The sequence below is a fragment of the Pleurodeles waltl genome, unplaced genomic scaffold, assembly GCF_031143425.1.
Source record: "Pleurodeles waltl isolate 20211129_DDA unplaced genomic scaffold, aPleWal1.hap1.20221129 scaffold_121, whole genome shotgun sequence".
NCBI lineage: Eukaryota > Metazoa > Chordata > Amphibia > Caudata > Salamandridae > Pleurodeles > Pleurodeles waltl.
In genome coordinates, this window is record NW_027149827.1 from 211,729 (window position 1) to 238,585 (window position 26,857).

The 26,857-nt window shown below is 42.3% G+C and overlaps 1 protein-coding gene across 1 annotated transcript in view; it reads left to right on the plus strand.

Annotated features, from left to right (window-relative positions):
* Positions 1 to 1,151: 1,151 nt before the first annotated feature.
* Positions 1,152 to 26,857, plus strand: part of LOC138273925 (clathrin coat assembly protein AP180-like) — a 105,749-nt gene continuing 80,043 nt past the window's right edge. The window contains exon 1 of the mRNA XM_069218911.1: positions 1,152 to 1,325. Coding sequence (XP_069075012.1) covers positions 1,216 to 1,325 — 110 coding nt within the window. The 5' untranslated portion in view covers positions 1,152 to 1,215. The remainder of the gene's footprint in view (positions 1,326 to 26,857) is intronic.

The following is a 26,857-nucleotide window of genomic DNA, read 5'->3' on the forward strand; positions in this document are numbered from 1 at the left end:
CATCTAAACTAAGTCTGCTATCCATTAAAGCTTGAGTGCAACTGGAAGTTGTCACTTTCGCTGACTGGTTATCTTGCGCAGGCTGGGCCTGGGGATGAAACCCAGTAGGTGTTGAATAGAAGACCGAAAATGGAATAGCCGGATGATCTGATCATATGAGTGGAATTGTGCATTGTGAATTGTGCCTAATGGCACTATGATATTTAAATTAACCATTATTGCCATCAGACTCCATCACATACATCCGTAGATCATTCCAATAATTTGTTGTGGTCATACTACATTTTTACACACTAGCTATCTTTGATGTTTTTGGTAGTTATATATCATTATCTAGTATGAGAAATAAAGTACACCCAAACAAGTATGTAGTGCAGATATTGCAAGCCTATTGGTAAAATGTGTGTGTTGCTAGTCGGAAGAGGTTGCAGCCTAGCCTTGCAGTTAGAGAAGAGCAGTATATTGATATTCTATCACTGTGCCCACAAAATGACTGGCTAATCTAGATGTTCAAAAGCAAAAAAGATAATTAACAGCATTTAATATTAATTAAGAAGCTTTGAGAAATAGTTGATGACCCTTTACTGCTATCGAACAATGTTCTCTGCTCATTCTGTTTTAAGTGTTTGTAACCAGTGCTGTGGTTTTCTATGACTTCAAATAAAACTTAAAAATATTTTCAAGACCAATATATGCATATTTTCGCACCCTATTTAATTTGTTCTTTGCAATCATATAGTGACCTTCATTATTTTATGATATCCCTTGATTAAATTGTGTTCTAGGCTTTCTCGTGGCAGTTTTAGCCCTAAGGCTCAGTGTGACCATCTTAGTACTTTGCCTGAATTTACTGTCACTCCTTTGAATGCTCTTCTGCCATCTTCCATGTTTTTATAGTTTTATAGTTTCGAAGGAAAAGCATCAAAACATTTTTTTTCCAAAAAAGAAGAAATGTTTGTCTTGCTAATTGAGCATCAGCATGCATTGAGACTGTGGGATTGGTAGAACGTAAACAAGATCATTTATCAGTTATTGACTGGTGGTGGCTTGTAGTACTTTCAGCACATTCCTTCCCTTCCAGTGTGATTTTAATTTTGGCTATATTTATTTGTAGTGCTTTGGCTTTTTTGCTTTCATTTTTACATGTTTGTGCTTGATGCTAGTTTAGTTTGGGGTTTAAAATGCTACATATTGTTGACTTTCTTCAAAGCACTAATGGTACAACACTGTACATTTAATCCCTCACACAGAGAGGAGGAGTCGGGACAAACAGAAATGAATGCAGCAGCAGAGCCTCAGGACTTCAGCAGAACCAACTTTTTAGGGTTCGACTGAGGCACTGTGTGTTCTATGTGAGTCCTTTGATCCATAATGTAATTTGACATTAAAACTATGGCTGGATAGTATTTAATGTCTGCTTCACGTTTAAACTATCCCTTTAGTTTAGTTGTGTTTGCTTTGGATTGTCTTAGTTGAGTGCCAGCACTTCTTTTCACTGTTTGTTGCTTCCCAAGCTAAAATCCTCTGGTGTTTCCTGTTTGTTTTCACAACGTAATAAGTCATATGATGTATGTTCAGCTTTCCTGTTTCAAGACTTTGTAGCGATTGGTACCACAAAGGTATGTTTCACTTAAAACTCAGATGTGCAATCAAACTAGGACGATAATTTCCAAAATGTGTAAAAAGCATGTTCTTTCTCTCGGGGAGATAATCATGTAAATATGCAGCCTATATACTGTTCCTCTTCCCCATTCATACATCATCATGAGGTGAGTCTACACTGTGGCGAGTGATACTCTGCTGCCTACGGGGCCAACAAAACCATTTATGGGTGCCTTTAAAGGACTAATTACATAAAATACTCATGAGACAACTACCAAAGCAGCCCTACAGAATGTGATGACGTTTAGGTATTAGTTAGGCAGAATGTAGCTATGAACAGTGCAGCAGGTGCAGTGGCACAGGGGACCAGGAGTGTTATGGGCCCACTAGACTAAAATTAAGGTTGGCTTTCACTACTAAACAATGAGATGGAGGGCATTTCATTTTCTTCATTGGTGCCCATGGCAATTTGGCTATGTCATTGGCAACAGTAGGCACTGTACAGCTAAGGTAGACCAAGCACCAGGCCAGCAAGGAGCACAGGGTAGCCCTCCACCAGAACCCACAACAAAATGGCAAATTGGGATGCTAATGTGTCGAACCAGAAAGGGTGGAATGTCTAGGGGAAGCCCTCTTAGGGCAGTCCATAAACAGTTACCAATGTTGGGCACACAACCTGACCCAGGACAACCCAAGGCCAGCCAGTCTACCTAGAAGCATGAGCAAATCCCCTCAAAAGGACAAATGGGCCTCACGCACCTTGGTGAATGTCCAGTTCCAACATAAAATGTCACCAGCCCACATAACATAAGCAAAAGAAGGTAAGGTCAACTTACTGAGAGAAGCAATCCCTTTGGAAGAGTCAGACAACTGTGGAAACATCACAACCTCCCCATCTACAGCAGCCAACACAAAACTAAGGTGAAGGGCAAGAAGATTTACTGAAGAAAACAGGCTAGTAGCTAAAATCCCAGAGTCCAATAGGGATCACGAAAAACACAGACAGGTGACCAAGTAAGCACAAGGACACCCAAATAAAACTTCCCTTTCCCAGCAGCCCAAACTAAAGGAGCAAGACATAGCACCTCTAAAACCCAAAGCTCAAAAATGGAGTCAAATGGGATAGAACCAAAGCAAGAAGGCTGAACCAGCATGTCGTAGCAGCAAATAGTTGGGAATCAACCCTGAGTGGAAAGAACAGGGATGCAGCTTAGAAGTCCAACAAAAATTGAGTGAAAACCTCAATAAAAAGTCAACTCCTGCACTAGTGTGCACCATTACACATTCCTAGCCACAGCAGACACCAATGTCCACCCAAGAAAAAGGAGACAGAAAGGCATTAAACTTCATGAGCATAAATATGGCGTGTGTCTAAGCAAAATAGACCTTGAGCCGAATAGGGAGCAAACAGAAAACATCCAACAAGCACCTGGTCACCCAGCAATACCAATAGAGTAGTTAAGGACAAGCCTAATAGACAAAATGGACAGAAACAACAACATGGCAATCGGCACACAAAGCCCAAGCCCATTAGGAAGTGAAGGTGTCTTGCCTGCACCCAGTCAAGGAGTGCAACCATAATCCCAGTCCCAATTCCAGCCAGGTGCCAGCAAACGGTAGACTAAGGGCCCCATTATGAGTTTGGCGGGCAGAAAACTCCGTCCGCTAAACTCCCAATGGGGTGGCTGCTACCTGTGCATCAACCTCCCTGCCAGAGCTATTATGGGTTTCCTGCTAGGTCGGCAGGCGAAACCTAAGTTTCCACCCACCAACCTAGTGGGAAGACGCTACACATAGTCTCTGGCTCGTAATCGAGCCGGCGTCAATGCTGTCACCTTCAGGGTGCACCAGCACTCTCACAATCCGTGAACATTGCAACAGTGCTGGTTAGGAAGGCCCCTGCACCCATTCTCACCAGCCTTTTCATGGCTGTGCTACTGCTGGTGGAGCAGGGGGTCATAATCCCCAGGGCAGCGCTGCCCTGGCAGATTAGGACCACCACCATCCTCCAGACCTCCGGGATCCAAGATCCTGGCATAGCTGATGGGTCCCTGGCAGTTTCGACTGCCAGGCTTGTAATGTGGCAGTCTGTAGACCGCTACACTCCTAATAAAGCCCTAAATAGCACAACCCAACTCTCACCAAGCTCAGCACTGAGACAAGGAGACGTGGTCCAGGAAGACAAATAACACATCTCACCATCCCAAAGGTAACTCAAAGCTCAAGGAAAAAAGCCTGACCTCCACGAAAATTGTGGGGGCGCATGGGGGTTACCTTTCCTGCATCCTCTAGCACCACAGAGTAGGCACACCTTGGGGACCAAGACCAGCATGAAATAAGGGAAAAGTAAGGCAAACATTTGAACTATTACTACACAATCCCTTCAAGCCCAGCAGAGAGGCAGTGATGCATCAAAACTAAACAAGATGCCACGAAACATGGAGACATGATACTACCCCACAAGCCATCAGGGAGCACAGGTGATGGCCAAAGCCTACTCTCAACAAGAAATAAAGAACAGCAGTCACCTGACCTGTAGCAAAGGTGCTCTAGAGCCACACTTAGAGCAGTGACACTTCAGTTCCAAGCCCAGTAAAGAGTATCCAGGAGAGAGGGCCTACAACCAGCCTCCCATCTCAGGAGGTATCCATATCTAACATGAAAGGTCCACAGCATTGTCAAGGATAACTAACCTAAACACTAGCTGCAGACCCAATAGGGATCTAGAGAAGGCCCAGCTAAAAAGCCCATCAGGAAAGCTGGGCCACACTCTGGTCAAAACAAGAGGCACCAGCATTGTGAAATGAGCCAACGTCCCTCAAGTCCAAAGACCAGCAATGCAGCCTGGACTCCATGTGTCATTTTAAGGAACATTATTGCTTAAAGATACATTTTGTAGTAATTATTTTTTAATTGCTTTTATTAACGTCTGATACATAGCTTCACTTTAATTCATCTTTTTTTCCCCTCATGGATTAAGGTGATTGTCCCCCTTCATCTCCCCCTTACAGGGAGGCAACTCCATACTCGTCCCCTTTTTCATACTTCTTTTTCGTAATCTAACAGTTTCCCATAATCTTATTTTATATACCTATTTGTTTTGCATACTTCTGCCATCCTGATGTTTGGTCAACTTTTATTACCCTCCCATTACCTCCAACCCGCCAGCCCCAAAGCATTTGGCCAATATCTATCTGCGAAGGAGCATCCATCACCTCACACAGAGAATGTTTGCCCCAAGCCCTGCAGATGGCACACTGGTAAAGGCCCAACCTGAGGTGACAACCCACGTAAACTGACGGAAGTCCCACTTTGACATCAAGGAAAATAATCATAGCCCAATCCTGTTGTGAGCTGGAACAGCCCATGTGAGACTCCTGTACCAGATCAAATCGGCCCCAGTCAAACCCAGTAGAATGAGGTGTGTGTGCAGCAAAACACGTTGCTGGCAGAACCAGGACCATAAGCCCAGCAGTGGCCCAGGAAGCTAGCAAATGCAGCAACACAGTGAACAACAGAAACAAACTGCAATCAACAAGGAAAAAAGGCACAAACAAGCCCCAAAACTTAAGCAGGAGGCTATAGACAAGAAGCAGCTGGTGACTGCCTCCTACCAAAGACTGACAAAAGGGAAATATTTTGGTAAGACGTTGTAGTGCTTCTGTACTTATCTCGTTTTCAGCACTTACATAACATATCAAGAATTCACTTCTGAGTTCAAAGAAGACTTTTATTGTTGTTAATTCTTCCCCAACCGCAATTTCGTAAGAGACGAATTATTAGATTTCAAGCACACGTTCAATGAAAACACAGTTGCAATGTACACAGCAGGTTATATTTATAAGATATTGAATGCAAAGCAAAACAAATACTTCACCGTGTGAGAAACTATTTACAGCTTCATCTTTCTAGGGTCTGCAAGCTGATGACCCCTGTCAGCTGCGAGAAAGAGATTTATCTACCCACACGGGATACTGGCAACTGGCGCCTAGTTCCAGTACGAAGTCAGGCAGATTCGAATCTAATTCTCTGAAGCCTGTGACATCCGTTACAAAGGTGTGCCCCCTCCTCTCAGACTCGGGAAAACTACGCAAGCCTTTGGAGACTGGCCAAATCTCCTAGACTGCTCCTCTTCCCAAGCTCAAGCAGAGAGAAAAACATCCAATGTACTCTCTCTTATCAGGTCTAGTCTACTGTGAGAAGAAAACAGCTTGGTTCATCTTGTGCAAAAACACAGCTTGGAAAAATACAGCTTGGATTCTTAACTGCAATGTCTAACTCCACGTTAAAGGCAATATGCAGCTAACCTAAATATCAAATGCAATGTCTAATGTCATGTCAAAGCCAATAGGCAGCTGAGCTGAATATAAAATGCAATGTATAATATCATGTCAAAGCCAATAGGCAGCTGAGCTGAATACAAAATGCAATGTATAATATCACGTCAAAGCCAATAGGCAGCTGATCTGAATACAAAATGTAATATATAATATCATGTCAAAGCCAATAGGCAGCTAAGCTGGATACAAAATGCAATGTCTAATATCATGTCAAAGCCAATAGGCAGCTAGACTGAATACAGCATGTCAAAGCCAATAGGCAGAATACAGAATGTAATGGCTAATGCAATGTCAAAGCCCATAGGCGGCTAAACTGAATACAGAAAGTAATGGCTAATGTCATGTCAAAGCCAATAGGCGGCTCAACTGAACAAAACATACAATGTGCTACTGGTGAACATTGAGCAACTAATATGCGCAGTGATGAAACACAAAGTCATTGGTCAAACTCCATTAATGGCATAACATTCCATCCTTTGACCAATGAATTTTTGTTTCACATATCTCTTGTTTCAAACAAAAAAAAAAAAAAACATTAGCACAAAAAAATATTATCAGCAAGTCAGATTTGAATGATCAAAACAATCCCTGTAAAGCAATGAAAGTGAATTAACACATTGATCTCATAACCTTTCACATCAGATACGTCTACACAGAAAAGAGTGAATGAGAGTATAGTGTCTCTAATTCAACAGTGTTAGCAATTTGATGTGGCATGAGTTCTACTCATGTAAAGGTGCACGGTCCACCTGAAAGGTATGCTGGAAGATAAGTGAAAGTCAGAGTTCCATACGAGAAGGAAAAAAACACAGCTTAGTTCCAGTGGAAGAATGCAATCAAACAAGTTGAACTTGAACTGAAGGCGCCATTTGCGCAAAATGGATCCATGGTGCTGGCACTTTACTCAGCCAGGTTCAGGTTGGGGGTTCGGTCCCTTCCCCGACCCCACACGCACACACCCGAAGGGGGACCACACAGCACACTCAGGGACAGTGGCGAAACGTGGTAGGATCTGCAAAAGAAACAAGTATGACTTTTCTTGCAAATAACATTTGTCATTTAAAATGTACCCTTCCTCTTCCTTTCCCTGTTTTATAATCAGCAGGACGTTTTTGGGGCCCTTTGTTATAATTTCTGCAGATTCTGGAGGGTCACTTGGGGCTTCAACCCACACATCAGCACTGAGGTTTTTATCTGCTGCACCACAGCTTCCCTTTTCTTGCACTGTCAGAAGGGCTGGGGCAGACTCCTTCTTTACCAAACCTCCATTCACTGCACTTTTGACAATTTGGGCCATTCTGTCTCCAATTTGTATCAATAAATCAGATTCTTTTCTAGTTATCAGCATAATTTCGATTTCTCCTTGGTAATTTGCAGCAATCACTCTCCCTAAAACCTGATCAATTTGCCATTTCTGTCCTGGTAACTTTCCTCTCCCCAACTGTTCTGTGACTGCTTGCATGACAGATTGCTTTTGTGCGTGCTGCACAGTTTTTATCAAATCTAGGGGAATGTGCATCTCTCTCATCTCTGCCCACCTGTAAGTGGCTTTTTCTCCCAGCTGTTCACATTTCTGGGACACCCACTTAGCCATCCCCACTAAGGCAGAATTCTGGGTGTACACTTCTCTCTCTGAATTTTTCTCTTTAACATCTGAAAGGGAATTGAACCAGTTAGGTGCAAGCCATGTGGAAAAACAAACTGCTAAACCATTGGCAATGAACCAAAAATCAGCGTAAAAATGACACATCTCACGTAGCTCTTGCTTTAAAATCTGGCACACATTGTACAATGCTGTTCCTTCTCCTGTGCCATAAAACAACATTTCAGTCAATGAATCATTAGTAAAACAAACATGCTTTTTATCTTCAGTGGACAAATGGTGCACACAATTTCACTAGTGACTCTTTTACCTGTGGTACTCTAGCCCTGTCTTGCAAGTACCAGATCCAATGTATGATCCTAGCTAGGGGCACTATTTTCTTCCCTTGTTCTTGATTTACATGTAAATCAGTATTTACACTCAATTTCACTGCGCAGAAACCTAAAGTCTGCATTATTTCATTTGCCAAATCACAAGCGCGCAACTGCATATAATTTTTACCAGTGACCATATACAAAAGTGTTAGGATTTCACTCAAATGAGGGCTATTCTGTTTCCAAAAATCAAACAAGCTAATGAAACTCGGTGTCTCTTGCTTAGTGCAAACAGTAAGAAGCTCTAAAATCTTTCCTTTTACTTGTGCATTTTGCCACGGTAACTCGTAAATCGCATTCTGAGCTCTCTCGTTCTCGTCCGTGTTATCAGTTAAGGAATGCACTTTGACTGCCAAAAAACCTGGCTCACACGGAGTCTCAGAGCAGCCCGAAGCTGTCTTAACCCCCTCATTACTAGAATGGGAAAAGAAAGATTCTTCTAAAACAGTATTTTTATAACTTTCATCATTATCTTGAATTAATGTATTCTGGCTAATTTGCTCACGTAAATTCTCATTTTCATGTTCCAACTGCCTACATTTCTCCTGCATTTCTCTGTAAGCAGATAAAGGTATCCAAACCTTTCTGTCATCATTGCTTCCAAAAGGCACATTTTCTAAATATGCTTCATCACAACAAAGAATATTTCTCAAAGCACCATCAGGCAGTTTAGCTACACATGCATTTTCAAACATGGTCTGCCGTGCTTCTGTGATTCTCCAAACAATAGAAAACAATTCACAGTTTTTCATAGCACCATCGGGCAGTTTAACAACACATGCATTTTCAAACATGGTCTGCCGTGCTTCTGTGATTCTCCAAACAACAAAAAACTATTTCTGTAATTCTCCAAACAACAAAAACAATTACACTTTTAAAGTGTGCACGTAGAAATCTATTAATTCGTCAACACCCCTTAACCAACCCACTCCTGGTACCAAATGTAGTGCTTCTGTACTTATCTCGTTTTCAGCACTTACATAGCATATCAAGAATGCACTTCTGAGTTCAAAGAAGACTTTTATTGTTGTTAATTCTTCCCCAACCGCAATTTCGTAAGAGACAAATTATTAGATTTCAAGCACACGTTCAATGAAAACACAGTTGCAATGTACACAGCAGGTTATATTTATAAGACATTGAATGCAAAGCAAAACAAATACTTCACCGTGTGAGAAACTATTTACAGCTTCATCTTTCTAGGGTCTGCAAGCTGATGACTCCTGTCAGCTGCGAGAAAGAGATTTATCTACCCACACGGGATACTGGCAACTGGCGCCTAGTTCCAGTACGAAGTCAGGCAGATTCGAATCTAATTCTCTGAAGCCTGTGACATCCGTTACAAAGGTGTGCCCCCTCCTCTCAGACTCGGGAAGACTACGCAAGCCTTTGGAGACTGGCCAAATCTCCTAGACTGCTCCTCTTCCCAAGCTCAAGCAGAGAGAAAAACACCCAATGTACCCTCTCTTATCAGGTCTAGTCTACTGTGAGAAGAAAACAGCTTGGTTCATCTTGTGCAAAAACACAGCTTGGAAAAATACAGCTTGGATTCTCAACTGCAATGTCTAACTCCACGTTAAAGGCAATAGGCAGCTAACCTAAATATCAAATGCAATGTCTAATGTCATGTCAAAGCCAATAGGCAGCTGAGCTGAATATAAAATGCAATGTATAATATCATGTCAAAGCCAATAGGCAGCTGAGCTGAATACAAAATGCAATGTATAATATCATGTCAAAGCCAATAGGCAGCTGAGCTGAATACAAAATGTAATATATAATATCATGTCAAAGCCAATAGGCAGCTAAGCTGGATACAAAATGCAATGTCTAATATCATGTCAAAGCCAATAGGCAGCTAGACTGAATACAGCATGTCAAAGCCAATAGGCAGAATACAGAATGTAATGGCTAATGCAATGTCAAAGCCCATAGGCGGCTAAACTGAATACAGAAAGTAATGGCTAATGCCATGTCAAGGCCAATAGGCGGCTCAACTGAACAAAACATACAATGTGCTACTGGTGAACATTGAGCAACTAATATGCGCAGTGGTGAAACACAAAGTCATTGGTCAAACTCCATTAATGGCATAACAGAGGTTGCCTTTATAGGTACTCCTCGACGAGGAAGAATTTAAACTTTGTTTCTTTTACTTAGGCAGTTGACTGCCTAATGGGTCCAACTGGGACTGACAATAGGCCCAGGCATCAAAATAAATGTGGCCCCACTAGTTAAATAGATAGCAAAAATAGGTGCCCATGTTTGAAAATGGAGGCAGTTTTGAGCTTGTAAAGACACACTGTATAGGTTTTTTGCAAAGTATGGAAGACGGCGTGGATTTGAGTTTGCTGCAGGTGATGTATGTTTTAATATGAATCTAAACAACAATAAAACCGGCACAGCAAACCATAAGCAGGCCTGCAAACAGCCAGAAAATTAGTCCACACACTGGCCTGTCAGACCACCCTGTAGGGCACTGTCAGTCCATCCCCGACTGCCTGTCTCTAGGATGTGAACACTGATGATGATGTAACAACTGGGGCAAGGAAATGAAGAGGAGATAATAAACCTTATGCAAACACCCTTTTCAACAAATGTCATGTTCCCACCTAAAACGTGAAAGGACCCGACAACTTACACTACGATTAGTTGCAGTAGAGTAGGTATAGAAACTCTTGATGCCTAATTCATAAAGGCATTTTTTTCATTGTGAAATTATTTTTACTATGAAACGTATCAGGACATACGATGGTTAGGCACTCAAAATATAAAACCTCTTTCTCTTAAGCATTGATGGAGCCTGGGACCCTATCTTTTCATCTGGGGTCTGATTAATCTTTTCTTCTCTGTCCCAAGGGGTGAAGAAGTAATTTTACCAAATTTTTCAAACCATTCACAGTGCAACTTAATAGTCACACTTTAAACCTCAGAGTTCAAATTTAATTTTCAAAGGCCTTTATTGCAGACTCAAAGCCAAAGTTACATAGGTGAATCTCAAAACCATAGTATATATCTACAAAACCACCAATGGAGAATTAAGATGTTGTACAATATTGAATTGAAGCAACAAAATGAAGTTCTCTTGCCAAACCATTGAATCTAGCGCCTAAAGTATTCTAATACTAAAGGAATATTCTGATAGGTTAGCAAACACATCTTCAGTAGAAGATTCTGTTCAGGAGAGGTGCGGTGGAATAAAGCCACTTAGAAAACATGAGGTCTGTACCGCAGAAGGTCTGCTCTAAGCAAGGGGCAGAGAGAATCTGAATCGCTCTCCTTCTAACCCCACTTAACTCGTAGTTTTTCCCAGGTTTGATGATATCATAACAAAAACCCTCATTTGGAAAAAGAAAGCTGCAAATCAATTATCATTAACCCTTTAGTCGTCCGAAGCCTTCGACACCCAACCTTGATACACCCCTGCATTCTCAAATTTAAAAAGCTATAGCTATTAGTGCCAGGATACTCCTTTCGTCTGGTAGCGGTTCTTTCAGACCCTCTGATCTCTTGTGCACAACGAGTTCCTAGTTAATGTCAGCACCTGCAGCTTTTGAAAAACAAGCTTTCACGTTGAAGATTAGAACGTTAAAAAAGAATGCGGCCTTCACTCCAACCAACTATAATGAACATGAATATACTTTAGTTCAAATATGTTTTAAATGCCTTCCTTGTTGATTTAAAAAAATTATGAAGGCTAACATATACTATAAAATTGTCATTCTTGCAAACGAGTATTAAATGTGGCTTGCATAAAACACTAACTTTCATTGTGCACTTTTACTGATCTATTTCAGTGCACTATGTTTAACTATTTGTCTTACATGTTACATGTTTTTAGGAAGCATAATGGAGTAGCCAGTTTATGCTCCTTCAACCCTACCTCTGATGCGTAACATCATCACAAACCCACTTCATTCTTGAATGAGACTCTAAAACCTAGTAATTCTGAACAGCTTTCGCCTGGGTTCTTCCAAACGCTTCATGTCATTGTAATATTCACTCTGACTTTCTTCCAACTCAACCTCTGCTTTCTTTCTGCTTTGCTGAATCCTCATTCCTTAGAAAATGTTGTATCCAATCAACAGAATTATTACCACTATGGAAATAATCAGCAATGGTCTCAACACAAGCCATACAATTCCACTTCCTAAATTTCTGAACCTTCTATCTATAGCAGAATATCCATTTCCATTCTTCTCATGCACCAGTCGCTTCCAACTCTTTCAAATCTTTTATCAACCCTGAAATATTCTGGATATACCTCTGCAAATCCTTACTTTTACGCGGAATTAAGGTACAACATTGTTAGACCTTAAGCGTCCGACAGACTCCGTCTTCTTTTGTGAGCAATATGTCTAAGGCAAGTAAATTTTGCAAAACCATTGATCTGATCGCAGTCCGCTCAGAATCTATGACCAGTAACACTCCAGTAGTACTACTGGCTAGTTTATCCACTATATTTTTCAGCCTTCTAAACTTTAAATAATTCAAAATCACTCCAACAGACAGGATCAAAGCACCAAAAAAGTCTCCTTCCACTTCTCCTGCACTCACACCTCGCTTAGATCTAGAAACTTGAGTCCAAAGAGGATCGTCAAAGTGCTCCACATGGTAAGTTTTAGGAAAAACAATCCCCAACTAACATGTTCCATATCATCCTTTTGGCAATCTAAAATAAGCATGTTTTCCACAAACAAAATTAACTCCAGGTTTAACAGCGTCCTCCCCATCCAAATGGAACTTATAGTTCCCTCTGACATCAAAAGTGTGTTACCATTCACCTTTTCCCACAAACACATTATCCGTTTCAGATCCTTCCATCCGGATGCACAATCTTCCTTTCTTCTCCCAGTCTAGAGGTAAGGCAGCTAGGTTTCGAGCTAACTGATGTTCCATTTCTTTTGTCTACTTTAAGTCAAGTCAATTAACTTTATTCAGGCTATTGGCCACAAAAGTCATGCAAATATGCATACATACATTTTCCTTCCTTATTAAATATGTAAAACATATGTTTGCTAAAATCAAGATACATTTTTATGAATACAGATTTTAAAACCATAATAAACAAAATCATAAGTCACAGCTATCAGCACTACACCAGTCTTGGAGAAAATACCTCTTTACCATGTAATCATAAAGACAATGATTCATATCTTTTCCTTCTTTCACGAACCCTCCTAATAAAGTTTATACTGCAAGACATATTTCTGTACTAGAGATTTTCTGTAAAAAGATCAAGTGTTTTTTATATATTCTTAAATTAGTTTTCTATAAAATAGGAATTAAATACTCCCGCCTAAAAACTCTATATATAGGACACAAATGTAAAGTGGCTTGTGCTTTGTGTGGAAACATGGTCACAGTTACACAGAGGTAAAACATATTTACAGGTATTACACTGGGGGAAAAGTACCTTATAGTGAATCAGACCACCTAAAAAGGTTAAGATAACTATGATATATGGGGTTCGCTATTCAAAAGAGATATACGGTTCCACACAATTTGTAGTCGCAATCTTGATATGCCTTTTTAATGAAACCATGGACTGGGCCCTCCTTAATCTTACATCTGTACAATATATTAGAAAGAGTGAATTAACCTCCTCCTTACATGAACTGGTGATTTGATAAAGGTGGTTGAACAAATCCTTGAGACCTATGGCCTCGAGATTTTGTCTCAGATAAGTAATTCAGGGGAATGTAAGCCACACTATCTAAAGTGAGACAATCAATAATACAAGACCTAACTAACCGCGTCTCCAAAATTAAACCAAGATTTGATCCATAGCAAAAGCGGAGCAAGTGTCGACTGATTTTCTAGATACCCCAATCCTAATTCTACATGGCATACGAGGGTTGCAGCTCCCACTGGAAGCATTTAGTAGTCTACAAATGAAACTATTCTCTGCCTGTTGAAAGGCAGACTGACTTGGGTATCCCCATAGACTTTCCTCATAGGACCTGGCAAAAATGCTTTTAGTTTTATATAGAGTCAGCATTTATTTAATGGGCATCCTACCAAAACTGCGTGAAAATCTAAAAATAGCCTCTCTGTGTTTTTGAAAGGGTTGCACCTCATTTATTCAAAAGTGAGTTCCATTTAAAACTGAAACAAAAAATAATCCCCAAATAATTCAAATCTTTCATTTTTTTCCAATGTGGCATTCCCCATGACGAAGGTAATTCACTTTTAAATCCAAATCACCCATAAAAGAGTGAAAAGAATCTAATAATATTTGAAGACTGTTAGCCGTGCGGTGTATGAGGACAGCATTGTCTGCAAAGAGGTGAATGGAGATTGGTTGGGAATCTATATAGGGGATATCCTACACAACTTCTGCCTAATATTTGGCAATTCCATTCATATATAATGCAAATAAAAAGGGGGCAAGAATGCAACCCTGTCTCACCCCACAGAAAGAAATAATACAAGAAGTTGTTTCACCCGAGCTACCACAATAGACTTAAGCATTGGTGTAAACATTTGATTAAAATAAGCATTTCCAATTCAACCCCATTCTTCTCCATCAGTGACCAGAGCGTTGACCGATTCACAATATCAAAGGCACAGGATAAATCAATAAATGATAAGTGTAGCTACCCTTCCTTCGCCATTATGAATTTACCTGTTAGAAGATACAAGTTTAGGCACTAATCAACAGCACCAATACCAGGTCTAAAACCATATTGTATGTTAGACAAAATATTATGCTCTGTGACCCGAGATTCCAGCCGAGCTAGGAGTACATTTCCCAGGATTTTCAGCTGGAGCTTATTAAAGATATAGGCCTATAACAAGATGGTAATTCCCAGTCTCCTTTTTAAAGATTGTCGAAATTATGGCCATTTTGCAGGACTCCGTTATTTGACATGAAGATATACCCTTGAATACATTTGTCAGAAGAGGCGCCCAGAATTGATTTTGATTTAATACACCAACTGGTACGCCATCTGAACCCAGTGCCTTCCCTCCACCACATTTCCCTAGTGCTGCTAAGATGCCTTTTACCTCAAAGGCTATGGTGGATTCCTGGGTAAGGTCAACCTGCCACATGGGATCAGCTTTATCAGTTACATCAGATGTTAGACTACATTGTTTCTTAAACATATATTCATAGTATGCCACCCATTGATCTGCTGGAATTTGGGCTTCATGTCGTGCAACCTCTTGCTAGAAAAAAAGGGTGATTTAAAATTCCCCAAAAGGCTATCATTCCGATTTGCTGCTGCTATAAGGTCCTCCAAGACCTGTGTCTGAATTAAACCATCTACAAGGTTGCTTATATTTTTTGGGGTTATCAGTGGATAGTTTTTCTGAGCTAGCTCTGCATAAAATGCTAAAATCGTTCGAGATTGTGGATACATCTAAATTATAGTTAAGATACCGTAATACAGTAGGTACATTTTGTAAGATTATTTAAGCATTAAGTTTATCCCACTTGATTCTAATCCCTCTTTGTTTGGGATAAGTTATCTTATTACCTTTATTTTTGGTGGGTTTAATTATATATAAATTCAGAGTTAACGCTAAAGGATTATGGTCACTTATGAATGCGCAACTACCTTAAAATCTGTATAAACTTGTATGAGTTCAGGGGACATAAAATAAAATCAATAGTGCTGCACTTTTTACTTCCCGTAAAAGTTGGGATTAAATTTCCACTCAAAGCTGCCATATCATTTACACACACAAGATCATGTTTCAGAATAATAGTATTCAAGGTCTCCCCATAGGGAATGTGTCTAGGTTCCACTGGTTTCTAAAGTTACAAACCCATCTCCACTGTGATCACACAAAGTAATATTGAACTCCCCCCCACCGAAATCAGACTAATGCGTTTTGTATTTGTAAAGGAGTCAAGAAAATCCTCAAAAAGGACAGTAGCTTCTGTGTCCACATGATTAAAATTATTGTAATAGAAGTTAACCAATAAAATATTGTACTCATTTTAAAAAGGAGAGAAGCATGACCTGGAAGTTAGATGAAGACCATATTTTTGATAGGGTTGAGGAATATATATATATGAATATATATATATATATATATATATATATATATATATATATATATATATATAATAATATATTGGGCTCGGAGTATTACAATTTTTTTTTTTTAGAAGAAGTCTTTTCGAGTCACGGGGTCGAGTGACTCCTCCTCTTTGGTTCCATTGCGCATGGGCATCGACTCCATTGTTAGACTGTTTTCTTTCCGCCGTCGGGTTCGGATGTGTTTCCTCTCGCTCTGAGATTTCGATACGGAAAACTTTGTAAAACTCTCTCTTCGTCGGTATTGTATTGATCGGGTTTATCTTCTTACATCGACACAGCAGTACCGTCAGGAAAACAACTTTGTACGCCCTTTGGGGCCCACGTGCCCAACTTAGGCTGACCGCGTGGAAAGCCTCATGGATCGGACTTCATTCCGATTCTGTCCTCTGTGCCACGCGAAGTACCCATACACAGATCAGCATCTGGTTTGCAACCTCTGCCTTTCCCCCCAGACCATCGTGAAGAAAACTGTGAGGCCTGTCGATCCTTCCGATCGAAAAAGACTCTTAGAGACCGAAGAGCAAGAAGGCTCGAAATGGCGTCGAAGAGTGGGGAACATCTCGACGTAGAAGAGGAAGAATTGATGCAGACAACAGTCTCAGTTCGAGATTCGGAGTTGGAGCAGGAATCAGAGGAAGACAGACCAGTCACAGCAGGAAAACATGTGAGTACGCCTGCCCCTGCACCCTCACAAAACAAAAAACAAAAGGCCTTGGGTACGCCACTGCCGGAAGGCCATGGCTCGGCCTGAAAAAAGACTGTCGGTAACCGACCTCCCAGTTCGGCACCGAAAAAGGCCAAGCCTCCGAAAACCTCAGAGATGACAAAAAGCTCAGTTTCTGACTCCAGTAGACATACATTTTTGGAGTCAAAAATAAGAAAGCAAGTTCGGAGCCGAGACCTTTGTCGTCCTCATCTTTTTCGATCCTGAAAAAGCATGCTTTGGAGCCCAAAAGGCCAACATACACAGAGCATGGACTTTCAAAAAGACTTAAAGAAAGCCCCAACACCTCTGAAGAAGACTTAGAGGTAGAGCCAATTCTAGAAATTATGGATGAAAGGCAATCCAGGATCCACATCCATAAAGAAACAGGAAGAATTCTTACAGCACTTCCTTGAAAAATAAAGAGGAAGCTAGCTTTTTAGGAGGAATTGGACACTATGCAGCCCCCAGCTAAAGTACAAAAGCAGAAGGAGAAACCACCACCTCCTCAGTCTTCTCCTCACTCTCCTCCTCATTCTCCCCACCTACCTACCTCTCCTCCTACCAGCCCTACACCAATGCATTCACCCACTCATTCATATGATTCACAACAGGACAATGTTGATCCATGGTATCTTTCTGATCCTGATCCCATTCCAAGTAATGATCCACACGGCTATCCCTCTAAACCATAACCACCTGAGGATAGTACTGTCTGTAACAAGGTGAAAGCTAGGGCTGCAGCATATCATGGTGTTACCATGCATACAGAGCCACTAGAAGAGAATTTTTTATTCAACACTCTATCCTCAACTCATTCTAGGTACCAATGCCTCCCAGTGCTCCCAGGCATGGTAAAACATGCAGATCAGATTTAACGAACCAGAAAAGCCACGCATCATAACACCTAGAATAGAGAAGAAATATAAACCTGCACCCTCTGACCCTGATTATATCACCTATCAGGTACATCCTGACTCTGTTGTAGTTAGCGCCACCAGGAAGAAGGCAAATAGTCAGTCATCAGAAGATGCACCCCCTCCTGATAAAGAAAGCAGGAAAATCGATGCTGCAGGGAAAAGAGTTGCATCCCAGGCAGCAAATCAGTGGAGGATAGCCAACTCGCAAGCACTATTAGCTCGCTATGATAGAGCCCATTGGGACGAGATGCAGGACATAATACAACATCTCCCCAAAGAACACCAGAAAAGGGCACAACAGGTAGTGGAGGAAGGGCAAGCCATTACAAATAACCAGATAAGATCTGCCCTAGATGCAACAGATACTGCTGCTAGGAGTGTCAACACTGCAGTCACTACACGTAGACATGCATGGCTCTGATCTTCTGGATTCAAGCCAGAAATACAGATGTCTGTGTTGAACATGCCGCTCGACAAAAAACATCTTTTTGGGCCAGAAGTAGACACAGCTATCGAAAAATTGTGAAAAGACTCTGACACAGCAAAGGCAATGGGTGCACTCTACTTTGCACCATATAGGGGGTCATTTTGTAAACCTCAGTTTCGAGGTGGTTTCAGAGCACAGCCCTCAGAGGCATCAACCTCTCAGACAAAGCCAACCTACCAACCGCAATACCAACGTGGTAGTTTTAGAGGCACATATAGAGGACAATACCCCAAAATAGAGGAAAATTCCAGGCCTCTAAGCAGCCGCCACAGCACCCAAAACAGTGACTTCCCTCATTCCCTTCCACTCCGCACCTCTCCTTTGGGGGGAAGACTACAACAGTTCCACACAAATTGGCAAAATATTACCACAGACAACTGGGTGCTATCAATTATCCGCAATGGCTATTGCCTAGAATTGATAAACACTCCTCCAAATATTCCACCACGGTTACACAAACTATCCACAGAACACACAATTCTGTTACAAGAAGAGGTCCAATCTCTACTAATCAAACAAGCAATATAATTGGTTCCACAGTCTCAGATAGGAGCAGGAGTTTATTCACTATACTTTCTAATTCCCAATAAAGATGGCACCCTCAGGCCAATATTAGACCTCAAGCCTCTCAATCTTTACATCCTGTCAGAACATTTTCACATGGTAACTTTACATGATGTCATCCCACTACTACAAAAACAAGATTTCATGACAGCCTTCGACCTCAAAGAAGGGTATTTTCCCATACCCATCCATCCTGCACACAGAAAATACCTCAGGTTCGTCATTCAGGGAAAACACTACCAATTCAAAGTGTTACTCTTTGGAATAACAGCGCCAAGGATATTCCCAAAGTGCTTAGCAGTAGTGGCAGCCTACCTAAGAAGACAACATATACATGTCTTTCCATATCTAGACGATTGGCTAATAAAATCAAGCAATCATACATAATGCCAAAATCATACGCATTAGGTAATACAAACCTTACAAACACTAGGCGTCTCAATAAACTACCAAAATCACACCTTCAACCAGCACAAATACAACAGTATTTGGGTGCAATACTAAATACTCAACAAGCTCTAGCATATCCAAATACACAAAGGATACAAGCTTTCCAAAATATAATCACACAAATACTAACAAATCAACAATACACTGTCAGATTTGTCATGAAAGTTTTAAGAATGATGGCATCATGTATTGCAATTGTTCCACGCGCAAGACTAAACATGCAGCCCTTACAACTGTGCCATGCACGACAATGGTGACAGGCACACGGTCAACTCCAAGATCTAGTGTTGATATACCTCCAAACATACATGTCCCTTCAGTGGTGGAATTCCATAAATCTAATAAAAGGACGGCCATTTCAAGGCCCTGTGCCTCAGACCATAATTACAACAGATGCATCAATGATTGGTTGGGGAGCTCACCTAAACAATCACAACATTCAAGGGCAATGGGATGTCAAACACAAACAGCTACACATAAACCACTTGGAGTTATTAGCTGTTTTTCTAGCACTCAAAGCTTTTCAACCTCTTCTCACACAGAAGAATCTTCTTATCAAAACAGACATGACAACATGACAATCTCTGCAGAAATCACCAACAAACTCACGAATGGGAGATTCATCCTCAAGTACTTCAAAAATACTTTCAAAAGTCGGGAACACCAAACATAGACCTGTTCGCAACAAGCAAAAACACAAAATGCCAAAACTTTGCATCCAGACACCCACATCCCTTATCCAAGGGCAATGCTCTATGGATCAAATGGTCAGGGATATTTGCATTCACTTTTACCCCTCTCCCGCTCCTTCCGTTTCTAGTCAACAAGTTGCGTCAAACTTCACACTCAACAGGATACTCATAGCACCAACATGGGCATATCAACCGTGGTACACAACATTATTAGATCTGTCGGTAGTACCCCACTCCAAACTCCCATCCAGACCAGATCTTTTGACACAAAACAGAGGTCAAATCAGGCATCCAAATCCCAAGACACTCAACTACTAGACAGTGCTATGCAAACAAATGGAAAATATTTGTATATAACTGTCAATCCAAAAATATAGACCCTTTTACAGCATCAATACAAGATATTGTATATTATTTACTTCGTGTACAAAAATGTAATTTAGCATTCTCTTCAATAAAAATTAATCTTACTGAAATTGCAGCATATTTACAAAGTATACAACATAGCTCTTTATTTAGAGACACATCATTCCACCCAGAACACCACCAGTTCCTTCTTGGAATCCAAATATAGTGCTTACAAGACTTATGGGACCACCATTGAGCCTATGCACTCTTGCCAAATTCAATTTCTAACATGGAAGGTTGCCTTCCTAGTGACAATTACTTCTTTAAGAAGAGTAAGTGAAATCCAAGCCTTTGCTCTTGAAGAACCTTTCTTCCAACTACACAAACATAAGGTTGTACTATGAACAAATCCAAAATTTCTACCAAAAGTTGTACCACCATTTCATATAAATCAAACAGTGAAACTGCCAGTCTTCTTCCCGAAGCTAGATTCTGTGGCAGAAAGAGCTCTACATACATTAGACCTCAAAAGAGCTTTAATGTACTATATAGACAGAACTAAACCGTTTAGAAAGACTAAACTATTTGTAGCTTTCCAAAAACCACATACAGGCAATCCTATATCAAAACAAGGTTTAGCACAATGGATCGTAAGGTGCATCCAAACATGCTATATTAAAGCAAAAAGACAGCTTTTAGTTACTCCCAAAGCACATTCTGCGAGGAAAAAATGTGCAACAATGGCTTTTTTTAGGGAATATACCAACGGCTGAAATATGTAAAGTAGCTACATGGTCAACACCACATACATTCACTAAACACTACTGTGTAGACGTATTATCACGACAACAAGCCACAGTAGGTCAAGCTGTTCTAAGAACATTATTTCAAACAACTTCAACTCCTACAGCCTGACCATTGCTTATTTTTGGGAGGACAAACTGCTTTGTAGTCTATGCACAGCATGTGTATCTGCAGCTACACATGCCATCGAACGGAAAATGTCACTTACAGTGTACATCTGTTCGTGGCATGTTCTGCAGATTCACATGCACCCTCCCTCCTTCCCGGAAGCCTGTAGTCGTTTAAGTTACAAAATGTGTACATATGTAGATACATTTACATTTGCATGGACATCTCTTACTTTATACCTATATACTCCATCACTCCTTCCTTTACCCTCTGCTGGAAAACAGTCTTAACAATGGAGTTGATGCCCATGCGCAATGGAACCGAAGAGGAGGAGTCACTCAATCCCATGACTCAAAGACTTCTTCGAAGAAAAACAACTTGTAACACTCCGAGCCCAACACTAGATGGTGGACTAATGCACTGCATGTGAATCTGCAGCAAAACATGCCACAAACAGATGTACACTGGGTAAATGACATTTTCCACACACATATATATATATATATATATATATATATATATATATATAATAATAATATCCCCCTTTAGCTCTACCCACGATAGAGGGGATTGCCAGTTCCAAAAAGGATTGGTAGCCATTTAGATTTGTTGCCTTCCGGGACCAAGTCTCTTGACAACATAAAATATCAACTTCATTTGCAAAGGCGATCCATTCCAGATTTTAAATTTTTAATTGTGCACTTGCAATATTCCAGAAAACAATTATCATTCCTTCCTTGGAGCAGATCAAATTGTATAGTTGCCCCTTCAAGTTCCCTCATAGGAGGAGGAGAAAAAAGCCTAAGAGGACTAGAACATGAAGTGAGCTATTGAGATGAAGGTCAATCCATTTGATCCAAGGTTGAGAGTGATTCAAATCTGTTTTGTGTGGGCACTGAAAAACGAACGTAATTTGAATTTGGATTATTTACTGCAAGTGCTACAGGTGGTCTATAGAAATTACCCAAGGGACAGACCTTAGTCGACTTTGCACCATGATTTGAATAATTGGAACTAAGTAAACTATGCTTCACCGCATCTTCGTTCGTAAAAGTAACTACAATGCAATCCTTATTATCAGGCTTAGGCGATGATCCAACCCATAAGACTCTTCTTACATGATTCAAGTTAAACAGCTGCCCAAAGCGATTTATTCTTGTTCCTAACCCATGTACTACTTTGTTTAAAAGTTCATTTTAATTCTCTGGACTGTTACTCATTAAAGGCAGAACTCCCTTCAATATCACAATGTAAGTGGTGACTTGAGGAGGGGGATGCAAAACTGGAAAGGGTGAGGGCTTAACTGAGTGCTGGTGCAAGAGTGAACCTGGCCCCTGTGGAAATTCTGAAGAATTAGGAGGTCTAACAATAGTATCATGCGCAACCCCTCCCGCACTAACCCCTCTTGAATTTGATTGACAGAGACGGCACTCCGGAGTGAGGAGAGATCTGTTGTTAACCTCAACTAAAGAATTTTTCCAACTCCACATTCTCTAGGAGGGTCATTATTGGGGATAAAGAGGATTGTATAGCTTTTTTAATAATTTGGGTTACACAGGTATTGTATTCTGCAGACACAGAGAATGCTCTGTCATCTGTGTTTACTCCAGATTAGTTTCCTGGGCTTTCAGCCTTGTTTTGAGGTTGCCTCTGGCCCCCATTATGCCATTAGTGGTAAATCCCACTTACCGCCACGCTGACGGCTGCCAAAATACCTCCGCTGTGGCAGATATCTGTTCACCATATTATGACACACACACACACACGCACACCAATCCAACAGAATACTACCACATAGACAAATCTGCCATACCAAAGGTCAGTGATAAAGTGGCAATACCAACAACCAGACCGTAACGCCAATAGAACAATACCCATCACCTTATGACCCACGAATCACCACAGCGGACATTCAACAGCGGTAAACCTTTGGCGGTACAATAATATGATAATTGGCGCTCAGAATGGACACCCACATACAAAACACCACCACATTGACCAATACTAAAAACACACACCTGACACTCATGCACACACCACACCCAAACACACCACTATAAAACACACACCTACATTACCCACAACCCCTTACGAACACCAATTGCTACCAGGAGACCGAGAAGAAGAGCACGGAGACAACTAGACTCACACACCACTCACACCCATACACCACTCACACCCATATGCCCCTCACACACTCCAGATCACACATTCCACCACATTACCCAACACACCCTCACCAACACACATCACCCATGGCACCACAAAGGCACCCCTGTTTCACTGAGCAGGAGTTAAGGGTCATGGTGGAGGAAATTGTCAGGGTAGAGCCACAGCTCTTTGGAGCACAGGTACAGCAGATTTCCATTCCAAGTAAGCTGGAGCTATGGCCGAGAAGCGTGGACAGGGTGAACGCCATGGGACAGCACCCTAGTACAAGGTTGACATCAGGACGAGGTGGAACGACCTACGGGGGAAGGTATGTTCCATAGCAGCAAGGCACCAGCTCGCCGTACAGAGGACTGGCGGTGGACCCCCACCTCCTCCCCCACAGCTCACAGCATGGGAGGAGCAAGTCTTGGCATTACTGCATCCTGAGGGTCTCGCTGGAGTTGCTGGAGAACTGGACACTAGTGAGTCAACATTTATTACCTATCAACCCCCATCTTCCCCACAATACCTGCATGCTATCTCACACCCTCCCATCACTCCACTCCAACCCACACACCTAAACATCTCACTAACCCCAATGCCAAGCTCTGCATGCCAAACCAATGCATGGACACCCCTCCCAGCCCTGCATGGACACCCATCACTAAAGCATGCACAGCATAGGGAAACTAACATACCCACAATACATCACCATACACAAGCAAAAGCTGGCAGGGCAACACCAACGATAGAGGGGAAGCCAGGGATGTACAAATGTCATACACTTGAAGCATAATACATCATTACATTCCCACAGGTACCCCAGCCGATGTCAGTGGAGAGGAGGTGCCACCACTATCCAGTCCCCCAACAGAAGAGGCCCCCAGTGGTGACAGTAACTCTGGACTTCTGGATCTGGAGGACCTACCTGGCCCATCAGGGACCACTGGACAGCCGGTCACCCAAGCACAATCACAGACCACCAGAGAGCCTCCCCCATCAGGATCCAATACCACAGCACCAACTCAGCATACCTATACCTCTGTCCCCAGGACACGTCAATTAGCAGTGTGCCCACCTGTACAGGGACCCCAGGCCACACCTCATACCCAAGACAATCAGGGACCTGGGGTGAGTGGCAGTGGGCACAGCATTCAGGGGACAGGGGCACAGGCCAAAAGGGAAACTGGGAGGACTGCTATGCGCCAGGGGGAGGACAGGACCAGGGAACCGACTCTCCAGGAGGCACTCTCCGAGATCCTGGGAGCCTACCAACATTCCCAGGACATGATGGGCCAGATCCTTGACAACGTGCAGGAGAACAGGCAGCTGCAGGAGGGACAGTATCAGGGGATCAGGGATGACTTGCAGGCCATTAACAACACCCTGATCTCTGTAGCAGGTGTGCTGGCAGACATGGCCAACATCATGAGGGAGGCAACAGCACACCAGCGGACCCCTACCACTAGCCTGTCAACTGAACAGCCCTCCACCTCCACTGCCACGAGTGGCCAGGAGGCCCCACCACAGGACCCACAGGCCACCAGCACCTCTCCCCCTGCAGAAGGTGAACCACCGTGCAAATGTTCCCTGCAACCCAGACAGAAGCCAAAGACACATGCCAAGACCACCGCCAGGAAATGAGACTCTCCTGATTGTCCCCCTTGTGTCTCACTCAGTCACCTTGTCCACCTTGAACTGTCATTGCTCCCCTTCCTATGTCCCCTTGGACACTGCACCTGTGCTACAAACAGACTGAAACAATACCCTGGACTTTCCTCCATCATCAACCCATTCCATTGCACTTTGCTGTCAATTTCTTAGCACTACAATAAACACCCTTGAACAAAACTCAACTACTAGTATTTCATGTATTGAAAACTTGTATTGATGGAAACAGCTACATCCATTGCAAATGAACTGTACATTGTGAGAGCATAGAAACGATGACCTATAGCTGGCTGTAGTGATCACATCAGGACATTGTTGTCCAATCATCAACATCTGTAAAATTATAATCCACAGGTGACAGTAAGTACAGATAAAAAGTGGGTAATGCCTTCATGCCACACAGAATACACCAATAGTCATAGAAATGTGAAGTTGCGCTTTCTCAACTGTGTGTCATTGGAAGTAATGACGGATAACTGATGTTCTGTTGTCCACATCCTCATCTTCTGCCTCCTCATCCTCACTGTCCTCAGGGTCCACTGCTGCCACAGGAGCATTTCCAGTTTCCTCCTCTTGCAGAAAGGTACAGGGTGCCTGAGGGCCAGGTTGTGCAACATGCAGCATGCCACTACTGTCTGGCAGACCTTCCCGAGTGAGTAGCACAGGTATCCACCTGTCAGATGGAGGCACCCGAGACTGGCCTTCATGAGGCCAAAGGTCCTCTCAATGACCCTTCTGGTTCGCCCATGTGCCTCGTTAGAACATTCCTCAGCCCTTGTCCTGGCATTCCTCACAGGGGTCTGTAGCCACGATATGTTTGGGTAGCCAGAGTCACCTGCAAGATAAGTGAGGGACAACATTTAGCCACACACTAGCCTATGAAGTTAACATCAGAGGCATACACTTACATACACTGTGTGAGAACCAAGGCTCACCTATAAGCCTCACCCTGTGCCTCTGTAGGTGGGCCATCACATTTGGAATGCTGCTATTTCTCAGGACAAAGGCATCATGCACTGACCCAGGATATTTAGCATTGATGTGGGAGATGTACTGGTCCAACAGGCGCACCATCTGCACATTCATGAAGTGGAAACTCTTACGATTCCTGTACACCTGTTCATTCTGGCTGGGGGGGGGGGGACAAACGTAATATGTGTCCCGTCAATTGCTCCAATAATATTGGGGATGTGTCCCATTGCATAGAATCCGGCCTTCACAGTGGCCAAATCTTCCACCTGGGGGAAAGCTATGTAGTTGCACATGTGTTTTACCAGGGCAGCCAACACTGAGAACATAAGCTGTGACATTCCTGCTGCCAAGCTCACTGACACTCGGAAAGAACCAGTTGCAAAAAATGGAGAACTTACACAAGATGGGGGGGATCCCAGTCGGGTGATGGATGGATGAGATAAGGTCTGGCTCCAACTGGGCACATAGCTCTGTGATTGTGGCCCTGTCCAGTCTATAGGTGAGGATAATGTGCCTGTCCTCCAGTGTAGTTAAGTCCACCAGTGGTCTGTACACGGGGGTATGTCTCTATCTCCTATTCACCCGCAGTGGTAGGTATCTAAGGGACACAGGAGTGAGTGGGCTGTCGCAATTTGAACAACTAAACCACAACAGCAGTCCACATTGTGCACTTATGTATTGGGATAGTGTACATTTTGAAGAATGTGCCTATTTATCCTGTGATGCATCAATTCTCGATAGGCCTGTTTCCCCCTCCCCCTGAAATGGCCTATCCTGTCCTGTGTGGAGGAACAGTTGGAAGTAAGGTATTTCCACCAACATTCGGTGTTGTGGTGGTAGGCGGTCGTGCACCACCGTTCAATTCCTCATTCGATAATATTGGGCCCTATGGAGTACAGTGGCCAATGGGGATGTACACCAGAGGTGACGGTGTACACCGCTGCGGACATGACAGCCATTTTCTGATTCCCTACTTGTTTCCTGACCTTCAACAGGATTAGACCTGCACCCTCC